At 39.3% G+C, this 15,059-nt stretch overlaps 1 protein-coding gene across 2 annotated transcripts in view; it reads right to left on the bottom strand.

The window, feature by feature from the left end:
- The window catches only part of Adam18 (ADAM metallopeptidase domain 18), a 59,425-nt gene that overhangs the window by 33,890 nt on the left and 10,476 nt on the right, over positions 1-15,059 (bottom strand). For both annotated transcript variants that reach the window (XR_007236262.3, XM_048456387.3), the window contains exons 6-13: positions 13,855-14,023; positions 9,696-9,761; positions 8,202-8,273; positions 7,838-8,004; positions 7,057-7,138; positions 4,274-4,410; positions 3,248-3,431; positions 1,904-1,999 (exon numbers count right to left, since the gene is read on the bottom strand). Coding sequence is in view for 1 of the 2 variants with exons in the window: in XM_048456387.3 (XP_048312344.3) it covers positions 1,904-1,999; positions 3,248-3,431; positions 4,274-4,410; positions 7,057-7,138; positions 7,838-8,004; positions 8,202-8,273; positions 9,696-9,761; positions 13,855-14,023 (973 nt within the window). In the remaining variant the exon portion in view is untranslated. The remainder of the gene's footprint in view (positions 1-1,903; positions 2,000-3,247; positions 3,432-4,273; positions 4,411-7,056; positions 7,139-7,837; positions 8,005-8,201; positions 8,274-9,695; positions 9,762-13,854; positions 14,024-15,059) is intronic.

The following is a 15,059-nucleotide window of genomic DNA, read 5'->3' as shown; positions in this document are numbered from 1 at the left end:
GCTTACTGTGTAAAAGTGATTTATTATGAGAAGGGATTATGCAATTAATCAAAGATTATTAAAGTCTGGGAAACTAATAGAATAATAGCTACGAAGTCTAAATAGTAAAGGTAAAAGAAAGATGTAGATTAATGATTTTACTTTGTGTTTAATTTACAAAGCAACTTAAGTATCATATGTTGGAACTCAGAGTAGAGCATTTTCTTTGGAAAATCATCCTTCCATTTTCTAAAAAGTTTCAAGTCCACTTGCTGCAGGATTCAGCAGGTCCCATGACAAGTAACTAGCTAAAAGTGAGTTGCTACTTCTAAATATTGTATATGAATATGTCACATGACCCTGCACTGGAGACTGTACTAATAACCTGTGGTGTGTCCTAAAAACTGCTTATGAATATATCACATGACCCTGCACCGGGGACTGTATTAATAACCTGTGGTGTGTCCTAAACACTGCTTGTGAATATATCATGTGACCTTGCACCAGGGACTGTACTAATAACCTGTGGCGTACCATTGTGAGACTTTCACACTATCCAGCAGCAGAGGAGTGATGGACTGATCAACCGCATGTGAAAACAGATCTTATGTGCATTACCCATGATGCTCAGTTTGTATGTTTACACATATGGGTCACCTGTGATGCGTCTGTGAAAGCAAAATGATAAAAGTAGGAAAAGTTGGTGAAGGATAGGAACTGTGGGCAGACTCGGGGTAGACTGTGGGCAGACTCAGGGCAGACAGTGGGTGGACCGTGCATTGACTGTGGGCAGACTCGAGCAGACTGTAGGAAGACACTCTGTGAACTGACTTTTGGGAGGCTGTGAAACCACCCCACCCTTCAGGAAGATGCTGCTTTGCTGTTGATTGTTCTAACACAACTCTCATTAACCAAGTTTTACTATATTAAATTAATATTAATAGAAAATTTGAGCTAGATAAAGAAACAAGCCTATAATTCCTGAACTTGGGAGGATGAGGCTGGAGGATTTCAAGCTCTAAAGTCAGCCTGGGCTGCAAAGTGAGAGACTAAATAAAGATCCCAGGCCTGAGAATGTACAAGGGTCCAGGTTCAAACTTCAGCACCGCAGGAAGCTGAGGACAATTGGGGGAAAGGAACATATGCAATTTTTATATATTGTTGATTTGTAAGAATGGGGATGCTGAAGTATTTCCATTATGGAGCTTCCTCTCTCCCCCAACCACATCGTGTTAGGGATAGTGCTGAACTGCTGCTGCAGTTTTTGCCACAAGTTATTGTGCATTTGTGTAATAATAAGAAATGTGTGCAACCAGGGCTGGTGAGATTGCTCAGTGGCTAAAGGTGTCTGATGTCAAGCCTGAAACCTGAGTTCAATCCCCAGAACCCGCATGGAAGAGAGAGTATGACTGCAAGTTATCCTCTGCCCTTCACATATGTATCATGGCATGCTTGCACGCACACACACACACACACACACACACACACACACACACACACGCCTGCAACAAAAATTAATTAAAAGGTAATCATTGCAATGCCAGAACCAATTCTGGCTGCTCTCCATGTGCCTTTACTTACCACCCTGTGAGGGCTTTGCCCTGTGTATGCTTTGTCTACTGTGCCCATTATAATTTCCATTGGCCATCATTTATCTGACTTGGTGAGTTATCTGACTATTGCCGCGCTCCATGGCGTGGTGTACATCTTTTATCCCATTCGAGCATCTAGAAGACGCTAAGCTTTGTGGTTCCCATACCATAGACTCGGAAGCACCAGTCTAGGACATCTTCCTTCAGGCTCATGGTGGTTTATCATGGAATCTCTAGAGCCCACATTCTTTGGATCATTCCACGTGGTTTTAATCAATCTCGCCTTGCATTACTGCGGCTCAACTTCCCTTTGCTAAGTACCAGCCACTCACCTCGCAGCTTGGTGTGCAACATCGTCCAGAGCCACATTTCGCAGAGGCTTTCAGCCTGCATGTTTCAGAGTTGCAGCACTCTTTAAACTGGCATTCCTGCACTTTCGGAAGAAAGAGGATTCCGGTTAGGATAGATGCCCCAGCTCTCCTTCCTTCTCCTCTTCTCCCCTTCCTTTCTGAGACAGGCTATCATGTGGCCAAGATTACTCTACTGTACAGTGGAGGATGCCAGTGACCCCCTCACTTTCCAGCCCCCATCTCCCAAGCTCTGGGATTTTAGGAAAGTACCACCACCCACAACTTAATAGCTCTTGCTCTTTTATCCCAACTTTAGTTCGCATGCTGTGCTCCTAATGATATTCAAGGAAGCTTCACTATCCTCAGCTTTTATTATTTGTAGAATTACCGAAAGTATGTGTGACTGAAAGCACTAAGGAAATAGCATTTAAATCCATTGTTGATCTCTAACATGAACATTTTGGTAACTGACTCAGAATTTACTAATATGGAATGCTTTGGGGTCCGGGGGAGTGTGACTTTCCAGGAGAAACACAAACTTTCTTCAATATTATCATTAATGATTTCTTTGCTACACATTTCTATTGAGAATGAAGCTAAACTTTAGGAAGGAAACCAAGACACATTAAGTATTTATTCATGGACACTTTTCCTATTAATAGTGTTGGCAGTGGCCTGTCTACGTCATAAGACACCTCCATTTTCTCACAAAGTAACAGAATATGGAGTCTGTATATTAAGACGGCGTTGGAGGCTTCTAGTGCCATGGTTGTTTGCAATGCTTCTGTGATACCGCTGTTATTCATTTCACATGGTTAAAATGACCCCCGCATCTCTTGATCTCTCCATCTAAGACATATCGGTCTCTCTTATTTTCTATCCTGGAAGTTTCAGGTCTTTCTAATTGGCCTTTACTCTCTGGATGGCTCTTAATGCACATGATATATGGGATTAGTATGGGAGGTCTATAAACTTCAGAGTAGGGCCATCTCAGGAGGTCACAAGACATTGAAAGTATCAGCTGTAGATTTTGTTTATAGACTAAGTTTGATCATTGGGAGCAGCAGTGGACACAGTTGGCATGACGGGCAGTCAAGCCTAGAAAGAATCAGCAATCTCAGCCTGCAGGCCGGTTCAAGGTCAGGCTGGGCTACACAGAACCATGTCCTACAAAAGAGATGTGGGAAAGCAATTGATTTATCTTCATTCTCATATATCAATTCTACACTAAAGATGCCATGATACGCCCAGCATGCACTATGACAACATGCTCTGTGCTCTTTGGATTAGAACAACTGTGGCCAAACATGAATGTCCAGTCCTCACCGTGTCATTGCCACAGTCACACTCTTCATTAGCTTCCACAATTCCGTCACCACACACGGGCTGACTCTCTCGTAATTCTTGCACATTTGAAAGGTTACCAAGACATTTCTCAACAAATTTTGAAGCGTAGTGCTTGTAGTCATGCATGCTACAGTTGCTAAAAGTCTTCACCCCGCTGGAACTCCTAAAGCAAAATAATAGTCTCAGATAAATAAACTTAGCTACTAAAACACATTTAGACAATGCTCCATTAGTAAATCATAGAAATATATACTTCAGCAGAGGTTAAACGTTGAGGAATAAGATATGTCACTGTGATTGGTTTAATAAAAAGATGAGTGGTCAATAGCGAGACCATCCCAGACTTCTGGGATGGCAGAATCAGGGAGAAGTCATGCAGCTGCCGCAGGAGACAGATGCTCTAGAACCTTGACAGTAAACCATGAGCCTTGTGGTAAAATGTAGAATAACAGAAATGGGTTAATTTAAGATGTAAGAGCTAGCTAGAAATATCCTTAAGCTACTGGTCAAACAGTATTGCAATTATTATAGTTTCTGTGTGATTATTTTGGGACTGGGCAGCTGGGAATGAATGAGCAATCTCCACCTACAAGACATGGACTGAGTTGGACACACACACATGGAAAATACTTTATATGCTATCTTATCAAGCACAATATAACATTCCAACTTATAATGTAGAAATTAATAAAAATATTTCAATGTTCATCAAATCATAAGATCAATATTGGAAGAACATGTGCAAAATTAGTTACAACTGAGGGCTAAAGAGATGGCTCAGCAGTTCTAAGCAGAGGTCCTGGGTTCAATTCCTGGCATTCACATTGTAGTTCACAACTGCAATTTCTGTTCTAGGGGACCCTGGACCTGATGCCCTCTTCTGTCCTTATTGGGCACCATGCCTGCACATAGCATAAAGACATACATGCAGGCAAAATACACATAAATAAAATAAAAAAGTATAACAAAGAATTTAAAGGTAAAATTCATCATAAAAATTCTTACACGGCTTCCTGTTGCATTATGCATGGAGCTCTGGGACAGGAACAATTATTGACATCATCATATGATAATCCTATTTGAAGGCCAATCAGTTGAGTGATAACTACCGACAATCCCTCCAAACCTATGTCTTCTGGACACTAAAATAGAGAAGATTAAAGAGAAAAAATATTATATAAGAATAAAACAAAGGCAAGTGATAAATGTCTTTGTAATCACAAAATTTTATTCTCTACTTCTTTTTATATTGAGCGTACCTTGAAATAATTTACTTTGCTATGTATATCTCCGGCTACTTTAATTTAGCTGTATGTTTTATTTGTACATTTATTAGTATAAGGTGACAAAACCCCCACAAAACTACACATAGTGTAGACATGCGTGTAACTTAACACAGAAAAATTCTATGAGTATGAAAAAACCTAATAGGTATGCTTCCCTAATGTTTGTTGTATCTAAGTTTGAAATCCTAGTTTTGACGTTTGAATATTAAAGTCAGAACATGCCATAGGGAAGACACCCAATTGGGGAACACCAGATTTTGAGGTAAAATATAGAATCTGAAGTCTTAATGCCCAGTAACACAGGAGTCATGGTCTTCTTTTATTATTGCCTAACTTATATAAACTATTGAATAAAGTCATTCAGATGAAGTGACTCCTCAAAATAAAACACTTTTCAAGTTAAAGTGCTCAAAATGATTTCAGTCCCAAAGCCATCAGTATGAGTTTTGCAGATTTAAAAAGTGCCAAGACATATCCTTCTCTGGGGTCTAGCTTAATTATCTACCACGGAGACTGAAGTAGGAATAAAAAGCCTCCCATCTAAAATAACTCCAGGGCCAGATGGAATCATAGCAGAATTTTACCTAACTTTCAAAGAAATTATTCAAAATAATAGACATAGAAAGAATAGTCCAAACCTTCTATGAAGCCAGTACACCCAAACGGAAAAACTGTACACAAAAACCAAGTAGACAGAGAGGGAAAACTTGGAATCTCAAGCTCTGCCAACCAATCACTGCAGTTCCAATCTCAGATAAAGACATCCATTGAGAAGCAGACTGCAAATCAAAATGGATCCTCAGCCAGCCCAGGAAGCATGCTGATTTTAGTGTAGATCCCACCTATTTTATTATTCATATTTTTGAGCACTCAATATCCATCTCGATTTGTTCCTCTGGTAAACGTCACTCAAGAAGAGCAAAATCTTTTCTAAACTGTCCCCTTCCAGAGAACCACTTCCTATTTTGATTATGCTTTCTGAGCATGAGAATTAATAAAAAAAACATTATTAAAAAGACAGAAAAGTAAGCTAATTCTCAATCCAGGGGTGTCACCACATGAATGAACTGCCTCAGGACCCATGGAAAAGTGTTCTCAGGAGAAAGGAGATCTACAGATGGAGAAGCAAGCATCTACACAGACCTGACTCTACTTCAAACAAGGCCTAGGAGAAAGATTGCATTGCCTTCCTGCTGATCTTCCAGTCAACTGCGCTTACACACACACACACACACACACACACACACACACACACACACACACGCTAGGAGGCAAGGAACTCTAAGATACTCTGTTCCCATGGAGACATCCTGGAACAGGAGCTGAGGAGACCTGGTCTAACAGCGTGTGGGTGAGGGACTAAGGCCAAAGGAAGGGCTTTGAAACACTGCAGAATGAAACAGAATACTAAAAGTAGAGAAAAGATGAAGTAAAATGGTTTTATATGTGTGCATATAATTAATAAAGGCTACTGTTCTGAATCATAATGTAAATGTCTAATATGCAGGATTATGCAGGATATCTGACATGCCACCCCGGTGAAAGGGTCATTCAATCTGCCCCAAAGAGGATGCGACCCACAGGTTGAGAACTGCTATTATAGTGATGCACGCAAGCAACAAACAAGAGTTCCCAAGTGGATTAATAGAGACCAGTAAATTCCAAGGTGTGTGCATGTGTGTACATATATATACACATATATTATTATATTAGATATTATATACACATTTTAAACACTACAATTAACCAAAAATTTAAAAGAATCAAATCCCTTCTCCCTCATCCAGCTCCCATGATGCCTGGCTTCTTTTTTTCCTCGGTCATTTGTAGACGTAAGTCGATGGAATATGAAACAGAAATGCACATGTTCCAAAGGAGATAAAGCAAGAACTGTCACGCCACAGCTGTGCACCATGTCCTATGTGCAGTGCAAGAGAAGAAGACACACTCCCCAAATGTCTCTAGAGGACTTTCTTAAACACAGAGGAAGGCAGACATATTTTATTAAAGAATTTGGACAAACAAATGTGATACAGTTATTAAGTCCAGGAAGAGCCACTTATGAAATCAAAGCAATTCAATATTAGTCCATTATTTGGCTCATAAGAGAATGAAATGAAATTTGTGTAGATAGCATTAAGGGTTATGAAATGGCAAACTCAAGTTGATGGCTTTTGCTACTGCCTGACCTTGGACACACAGAGGTGTCTCTACTTTTGAACTAATGTTTGTGCTACTTAAAAATCCTAGGCAACTTTTGCAAATGTCACAACTAGTTAGTGACAGAATATACTAGTCTTTGTATCATGCTAATTATGCTTGAAATGTGTGATACAATGGGATGTTCTTAGAGTCTAACAACTTTGTTCCAAAAGAGTAACAATGAATAGACATATATAGGCTAAAACAAGCTGTTGGAAACCATTTAACCACTGCACAAACACTTACATAATAATAAGGTTGTTGAAAAGTAGTAACATAAAGAAGATGAAAACTACGTACCATGACGATACCCGCAACATAGCTTTTATTGCATATTTCACCCGGTGATGTTGCTCCAATATTGTTTGGATGTTTCCTGTAACTAAACCATGATGGTTTGACTTTGTATTCATGTAATTACATAGTGTAATATATAAGCATTTGTTTACCTCCTCATGAAGTTAAAAAAAAACTTGAGAAATATATAAAGGTCCAATCTGGATATCTAATAAAGTTTGCAAAATGTTCAAATTATTATAATTATTTGACATCAACCTTTTTTCTTCACTTAGCTCCAAGATTTGATATTATTCTATTATCTGAAATGCTACCAAGTTTCCCTTATTGTGCCATAACTCCTTAAGCCACTAAAAGTTGAAAAGTAAGGAAAATAATGTTTAACTTGTAGAAGTCATTTTACTTGTCTTAAACATAAGCACTTATTTAATAATAAATTTTCACAAAGCAAGCTACACAAATCTATCCCTGTGAAAAGTGATATGAAATACATCGATCTATATAGGTAAAATTAAATAAACTATTTTTAAATTATTAATTAGATTAGATTGATGTATTCTGTAATAAAGCTGATATCATATAAGCTAATGCAATTCAGGATTTGTTCACATTAATTCTACTTTAAATGTAAAAATATGCAAATATGAAACTGGTCATCATTGTTTTTTATTTTTAAACTATTGCCTTCATACGTCCTACAGAAAACTGAAGAGTAGAATGAATGCAAAACTCAACCTTCGTGGAATTATTAATCTGTTTATCATGCAGAGCACTGTCTACTTACGTGAGTAAGTGTGTTATCTCACGGGACTGTAGGGTAAGATAGTCTCGTTTCCAGTCCAAAAGTCTTTGTAAAATATCATTAGCATCGCCATCAGTAGAAATTTGATTTTTATCTGACCACAGTTCCAAGGAGGCTAACACAGCCGTCAGTTTCAGCTGAGTAACCATCTATGAATAGGATTTACAGTGCATGCTTAAAATGCATTAGCTATTATATAAAAAATACAGAAGGACGTTCGCTAGAGTATTGGGAACATTGATCTAATAAAATATATTCAAGTCATTAATTTTCCATACTTATAAAATGCAAATTATATTTAATGTTTTTTTCATGAAATTAGAAATCTGAAAAATTAAAAACTTACTGTGTTGACAAGCTCAATAATCTGGAAAATTTTCTTTGTTACAGCCATAATGTCAGATCCCATATAATCATACTGAAACACAAATTTAAGGTTTTTAGAATTTATTAAAATAATACGACAGTAAATTTTCAACAGCCAAATTATTTTGGAAATTTAGGGCAAGCATAGGTTTATCAAGTATATTAATATTTTTTATTTTTTATTAAAGTTTTATTTTGTCAATGATATGTAAAATGTAATCCTAATTATAATACAATCATATATAATCTATATTATATAAAACATAATTATATATGATAAACCCTACAATTATACAAATACAACTATATAATAATAATTTTTTAAAGTAATTTTTATTAAAAACGAAGACCCAAGAACGCACTAGCATTTAGAACAGACTTAATGTACACTTCTAAGACTCTTAAGCAGAAAAGAAACTTATTTTTCTAATCCCCAAGCCCCTACCCTGCTAAGTGGTATCTTGGTCAAAACTGGTCTCCAACAGGTGATTTCAGTTAAGCCCCTTTCTGTGAATATGCAATTATAAAATAAAACAGCAGCTTCTGTATGGGGTTTAGTTGTCTCTTCCAGCACGCCCTCCTCTGCCTCACGTGCCCATCTCTCCACCCACTTTAAATTCGCTCCACGTCACTGAATCATCAGTCTTAACTGATTCCACTTCTCATGTTGCACACATTCCTCAGCATCTCCCAGCTACATATGGGTGAAACACAAGCTCCAGCCTTAGGCTGAGATTCAGCCACCCTGATTGGTCCTCCCACAGACCCACACTCCCGGGATGATTGTATCCAGTCCAGTTACATCCACCCGCCTATCACTCAACAAACAGAGCAGCATATTTCAGAGACTCCTGACTTGGGCTCCCACAACTGTGTGCATCTGCTACATTCTTCGCTACTTGTCTTAAAAATCTTCCCTGTGTGCATTGCACAGCTACTGCACCTTCCAGTATATCACCATTTCACAGTTTATATGAACATACACTATATCACAGTGCAATTCCCTTACTGTTTAGCTCTTTTCAAAATTAAATTTTATAAAGCAGACGATATGGAATAAATAACAAACTAAAAGACCTGTGAGCTCAAAGAAAACAAATCATTTCTGTCTCTAATTTTTTTTTGTTTTTTTTTTTGTTTTTTTTTGTGTTTTTTTTTTTTAGTTTTTTGAGATAGGGTTTCTCTGTGGCTTTGGAGCCTGTCCTGGAACTTGCTCTGTAGACCAGGCTAGCCTCGAACTCACAGAGATCTGACTATCTCTGCCTCCCAAGTGCTGGGATTAAAAGCGCGCACCACCACCACCTGGCTCTAAATTTTTCATTAAAAGAAAGGAGGAGAAGAAATGGAGGAAGGTAGTAGGAGTGAGGAAGTGAACAGGAAAGAAGGGGAAATAGGAGAGAGAGAGAAAAGGAGAGAAGAGAAGGAAATGTGATAGAAGGGGACAGGAAGGAGGAAAGAAGGGACATTGACTTACCAAAGATTTTCCCACTATCATGTGCAGTTTTAGACTTTGAGGTAATAGTTGTGAATCATTTTTATCCTGGAAAATAACCAAAAATATTAACTGTTAATTCATACTGAACTTTCTAAAAGCAAAAGTTAGCATGCAAAGAAGTTAGGGGAGACATATATAAAACCATCGTGAAGACCTAATATAAAAAAAAAACTATTACAAAACATAACTTTCACTTCAAAACATCCTTGACACGAGAGGTTCACTGAGGGCTTCACCTTTAGAAGGAGAACTTTAAGCACTGGTGGTTGCTGTGAGCTCCTGATAGGTTAGCCAACCACAAGAGGTCTGCTCTAACCACATATGTGCAACACTGAATAATCTCAATGGGCTGTGTTTATGAATGTTTTTCTCTGTCTCTCTTTCTCTCTCTGTCTCTCTGCCTCTCTCTCTCCCTCCCCCCTCGTGTGTGTGTGTGTGTGTGTGTGTGTGTGTGTGTGTGTGTGTAACAATTACAATTTAAAAAAAGAAGCCATGAATTCAAGGAAAGGAGGGGACACAGGACGAATTGGAGAGAGAACAGGGAGAGGGAGAATGATGTAAATACATGAAAAAAATCAGAAGCCCACTGGAGAGTCTTTATCACATTCTCCCTGTGTGTTTTTTGCATATTTGTTACTGTCACATGACCTTCTGCGATTAAAACACTGTGACTTTAAGAGAGGCCTGGTGTGGGAAGTCCTTCTGTATATGTGTTGCTTTTATTGGTTAATGAATAAAGAAATTGCCTTGGTTTGTGATAGGGTAGAGAAGAGCTGGTAGGGGGAACTAAACTGAATGCTGGGAGAAAGAAAGCAGAGTCACAGAGATGCCATGTAGCTATGGGAGGGGAAAGATGTGAGCTGCCAGTTGGAACCTTGCCAGTAGGCCACAAACCTATATAAAGTATAAAATAATGGAAATTGGTTAAATTACGATGTAAGAGCTAGCTAGCAATATGCTTAAGTGATGAGCCAAGCAGTGACTTAAATAATACAGTTTTCTGTGTGATTATTTCGGGAGTCTAAACAGCTGGGAAATGAACAAGCAGCCTCCTTATAACAGAGGCCAGTTGGTCTTTCCTTTCTTCTAGGGGTTGTGCCTTTGATTTATGTTGTGGGTTCTAAAACATTTTCAAGTGTCTTTATTGTCAATAACAGTGCAGTCATGGTTGCTTATGATTTTGTCTACGGCTCATGTTATTGTGTAAACACATATTATCTTATAATGATATCTAGTACCCATGTATCTACTTATCTTCTTGCTATTTTTTAACAGTTATGAGAAATTCATATCACTTTCAGAGAAAACATAGTCCTTCGTATGATAAATCTTACAGTCCCATAAATAAATAGTATTCTTCTCCACTTACTTATTCTTTATTAAATCAGCACTTTGCAGTTTGTGTGTACAGCATTTCTATACTTTCCCTGCTATTTATAGAAGTGTGATAGATTTTTATATTTCATATAATACTCACTACACGTGTATTTACATCATTGGATTCAGGAGTATCACATAATCTGCCAAGGAATCCTTTATCACGATGGGGAGAGTGATAAAGGGGGACGGCCCTGAGTTTATCAAACTTTAATAAGAGAGCAGTTGGTATTGTGTCACTGCGCATCATATTTGATTAGGTTTTCATGAATAGTATTTGTCAGGGGCAAACCCCACTCTATTACAAGGTTTCTGAGTGTCTACATCAAATGGATGTTGAATTCTATTATCCTCTTTTACTACACAATGGACAAAATGTGATTGAAACAAATGGAGGTGAAACAATTCATTCCATGGGAAAGTTTGTTACTTTCAGGAAATAGAAAACTCAAAATGTTTAGGAAGTCCCTGAAACTGACCAGATTCATTAAATCTCTCACTTCCCAAGATGTATATGCCATAAGGCCAGCTGAGAGAGACTCTCAGTCCATCCAGCCTGTGTGTAAATGGTATTTCTGTCTGAGGAATGTTGTCTAATCTTTGCCTTTAAATTTCGACTGTTACCCAAATACTTCAAAGTCATTTACAACTACGTATTCCTTCTGCCTGTGTAGTATACGCTGAATCTGTTTGGAATTAACGGATCTATGCTTTGGATGGCTCAATGTACCTTGTTCCCTGCTTTTCCTTTGTGACTCTTTTGTGGTTCTGACTCAGCAGTGCCTATGTGTGGGAGAGGAAGACCATTTGGTGGAAGCAGTGAAGCCTTTGAAGCAATGCCCCTCCCCAGTCTCCATGGGCTGGAAGCCACACACAGGTGGTAAGAGCTGATTGTGCCTTTGTGTGTTCTGGGTCAACAAGGCCAGAGAAGCAATCATCTCCTTTATGAGACTCTTGTAGATTAATTAAGACAGAAGTTCCTCCCTCCTTTTCACTACTGCATAGAATGAGATCAGCTGAACCTCTTCTGAATAAATCAGGCCCTCTCTTGGGCAAAGGGCCCCGAAAGCTAGTCCTTCTTCATCAATGCAGCATGGCGGCAAATGTGCATTGCTTGGAGGAGGCGCAGACAGCCTGAGCCGCCTAGAAGAGACACCCTCTATTCTGCCGAGTTCCTTGCAGGGGCAGTGTACTCAGGTTTCCAGCCCTTGTCATTTTTTAGTTATTGCTAGCCACTCCTCATGCTGTGGTGATATTTTAAGGTGGTGAGGCTGACTTTGAGTAATCACTTCTGTTTCTGTAAATAGCCTCTCACCCACAGTCCTGTAGGGAACCCCAATACAACACCGGTTCACTCAATTGGACCTTGTCAGTATCCATACTTGGATCTGTCATTGTAGTCCTATCTGGAGTGTTCAGATCTCCCCAGAAACAGTGTCATATAATACCAAAAAGTGGAGCTACCCCAAAGTAGGTGGATCTTCCCACTAATAAAGATAATCCCCCATAGACATACCTAAATGCTAAACTCTCTCTCTCTCTCTCTCTCTCTCTCTCTCTCTCTCTCTCTCTCGTCTTTTCAAGACAGGTTTTCTCTGTGTAGCTTTGGAACCTGTCCTGGAACACTCGCTCTATAGACCAGACTGGCCTCAATCTCTTACCAACACTCCTTCCCCAGGTGACTGGAGACTGTTAACTTGGCAATTAACGCTAAACATCAGGAGCAACATTGTGAGAATTAACCCTATCCAGGGAGACCTCCACCCAGGCACCAAGAGAAAGAGAACGCTGGCCTGGGCTCAGCACCTGCTTTAGGGGGTCCTGCCACAACCAGAAGTCTTTAAGCACAGTTTATATCAGTCAGATTACAATGTTGCAATCTTACAGGTACTTCCATCTGCAGCTAGGTTGTAGGGTCCAGCCCCAGGTTATGCTTTCTGAGCAACTAAACGAGTTCACAGGGACAGAGAAGTACAGATGCAGTTGTCATAAAACAAATCAGACACCCATCCTCTGGGCAGCTGACAGCCAAAACTATCCTCCCAAGGCAATGTGATAAAAGTGTTTCTTCTGATGGGAGGAAAGGGCTTTGCATTGGCAAGCGACTCTAATAAACAGGTTTCAAAAGGCGCAACACTCCAACAAACTTAAAATTCTAATTAAGTCAGAAGTGTCTCTCTATTTATCTTTCTATATTGGCCTAGAGAAACTGTTCAGTGCGTACCCATCTTACAGCCACACTTGAGTGATGGATGAGGCAGAACCCCTTAACTAAATGTTTTATTTCTATGGAACTTAGTATTTCCAAGGTAAGCTTATTAGTGAACCCTATTTAAGTCATAGTTTAATTGGTTCGAAAGCTTGCTAATATTTCTTTTCACCTCTGGTAACACAGAAATGACTGCCTATTAGAAAATATGTCCGATTAGCACAGAAAGCTACATAAGAAACACTGGAAGCACTTTGAGCAGGCTACTGAAATTAGTGGTATTCTTTCATTGTTCAGAAGATTTTAATAACAAATGTTTCTTTTGAAAAATACCGACGTGAAGATGTTACAACTACATCATAAAGCAGTAAATGTGAGGTAGGATCCCAGGTGATCTTCCAGGCTAAGTGCAATCTGAATGTTTCGTGTCAAGGCAGAGAACAAAGCTACGGAATGTACTATTTATACTCGTCAGTCTAGTCACTCTTCGCGACTGATGGACAACGGGAGGGATTCCACAGTGCTCCTTACCACCACAACTCCTATGGTTACCTGTGCATTGAAATGACCTTTATCGGGCTGGTCTATTTGCCAAATACGACTGTAATTTTTTGCTAACGTTGAATTGCCATTTTTCACTTGATAAACTATGTGCTCAAATCTTGCTGAAGACTCCAGTGGTTCAATTCTATAGGTGATATTTTCAAACTGTAGGAATCCCCTGAATTCAGAAAGACAGTCATTATCAAAACCATGTACAATACTTTCCAAGCTACCATCCGAAATGTGAGAAAGAAGAAACCACCGTGAAACAAATGGCTTCGTGCATTTTTCCTGTTTGCATTTGCAGGCAGCGCTATTTAAAACTGCCACTCTTGGTCTTAACTTTGAAGGATAGCTCAGGGTAGCCTCAAACCTTGGATCCTCTTGCCTCTGCTACCAAGTGCTGAGATTGATCGGATGCCTGCATCACCCTAGGTAGCACTGCACTCCTTTTAAAGGACAGTGTTAGAAACCAAGGTCTATTGAGGTGCAGGAACAGTGGGACAAAATTAAAGTCCACTTCATATGTTCCTGGGAATAAGAGCATCAGGGCAGCACGAGAGAAGTTCTGTTCTGGTGAGAGGAGAGGGGTATTGTGGGAACAGAGAGAAAATGGAATCAGAAAGACAACTTAGAGCAAAGTACAAAATCACAGGCAACTTCAAGTTCGACTCCTTGGCAGTGGGCAGAGCCCAAGCTAAGACACGGCGAGCACACACGTGCAACAAACTATCAGGCCCAGTGCAGGAGAAATCCCTCATCTTTAAGAGCTTCAAACCCAACATGAAATACGGCCAGCCAGGGATGACTTGTTCAGATAACAAATTCATTCCGTCTCTCAGCATCACTGGGGGCAGTAACCAGGAAGTATCTAGAAAAGGCATTACTGTTGAGGATACACTACTCTTTGGGTCAGGAAAGGTACAGTTTTGGGCCCCTGAGGAGACCTCGCCACAGTGACTGAGTGAAACCCAAGTTTAAGAGACAGTCACAGACAGGAGAGATTCTAACACATTGCCAAAGGAAATTTACAGATTCTGTGCACTCTCTATTTAAAAACAAAACAAAACAAAACCTAAATCTTGGTGGTGATGGGGCATCCTGAGATTCTTGTGGGAGGACAAAAGACTTTGATCATCCAAGTAATTGTGAGCAAATTCAGAAATCTGAATGTATCCAAACACTGAAGTTCAAGTTATACTACAAAGCTATCT

This window comes from Myodes glareolus, chromosome 23 (genome assembly GCF_982192425.1).
Source record: "Myodes glareolus chromosome 23, mMyoGla1.1, whole genome shotgun sequence".
In the NCBI taxonomy this organism is placed as follows: domain Eukaryota; kingdom Metazoa; phylum Chordata; class Mammalia; order Rodentia; family Cricetidae; genus Myodes; species Myodes glareolus.
This window is presented reverse-complemented; position numbering and strand designations above follow the sequence as displayed.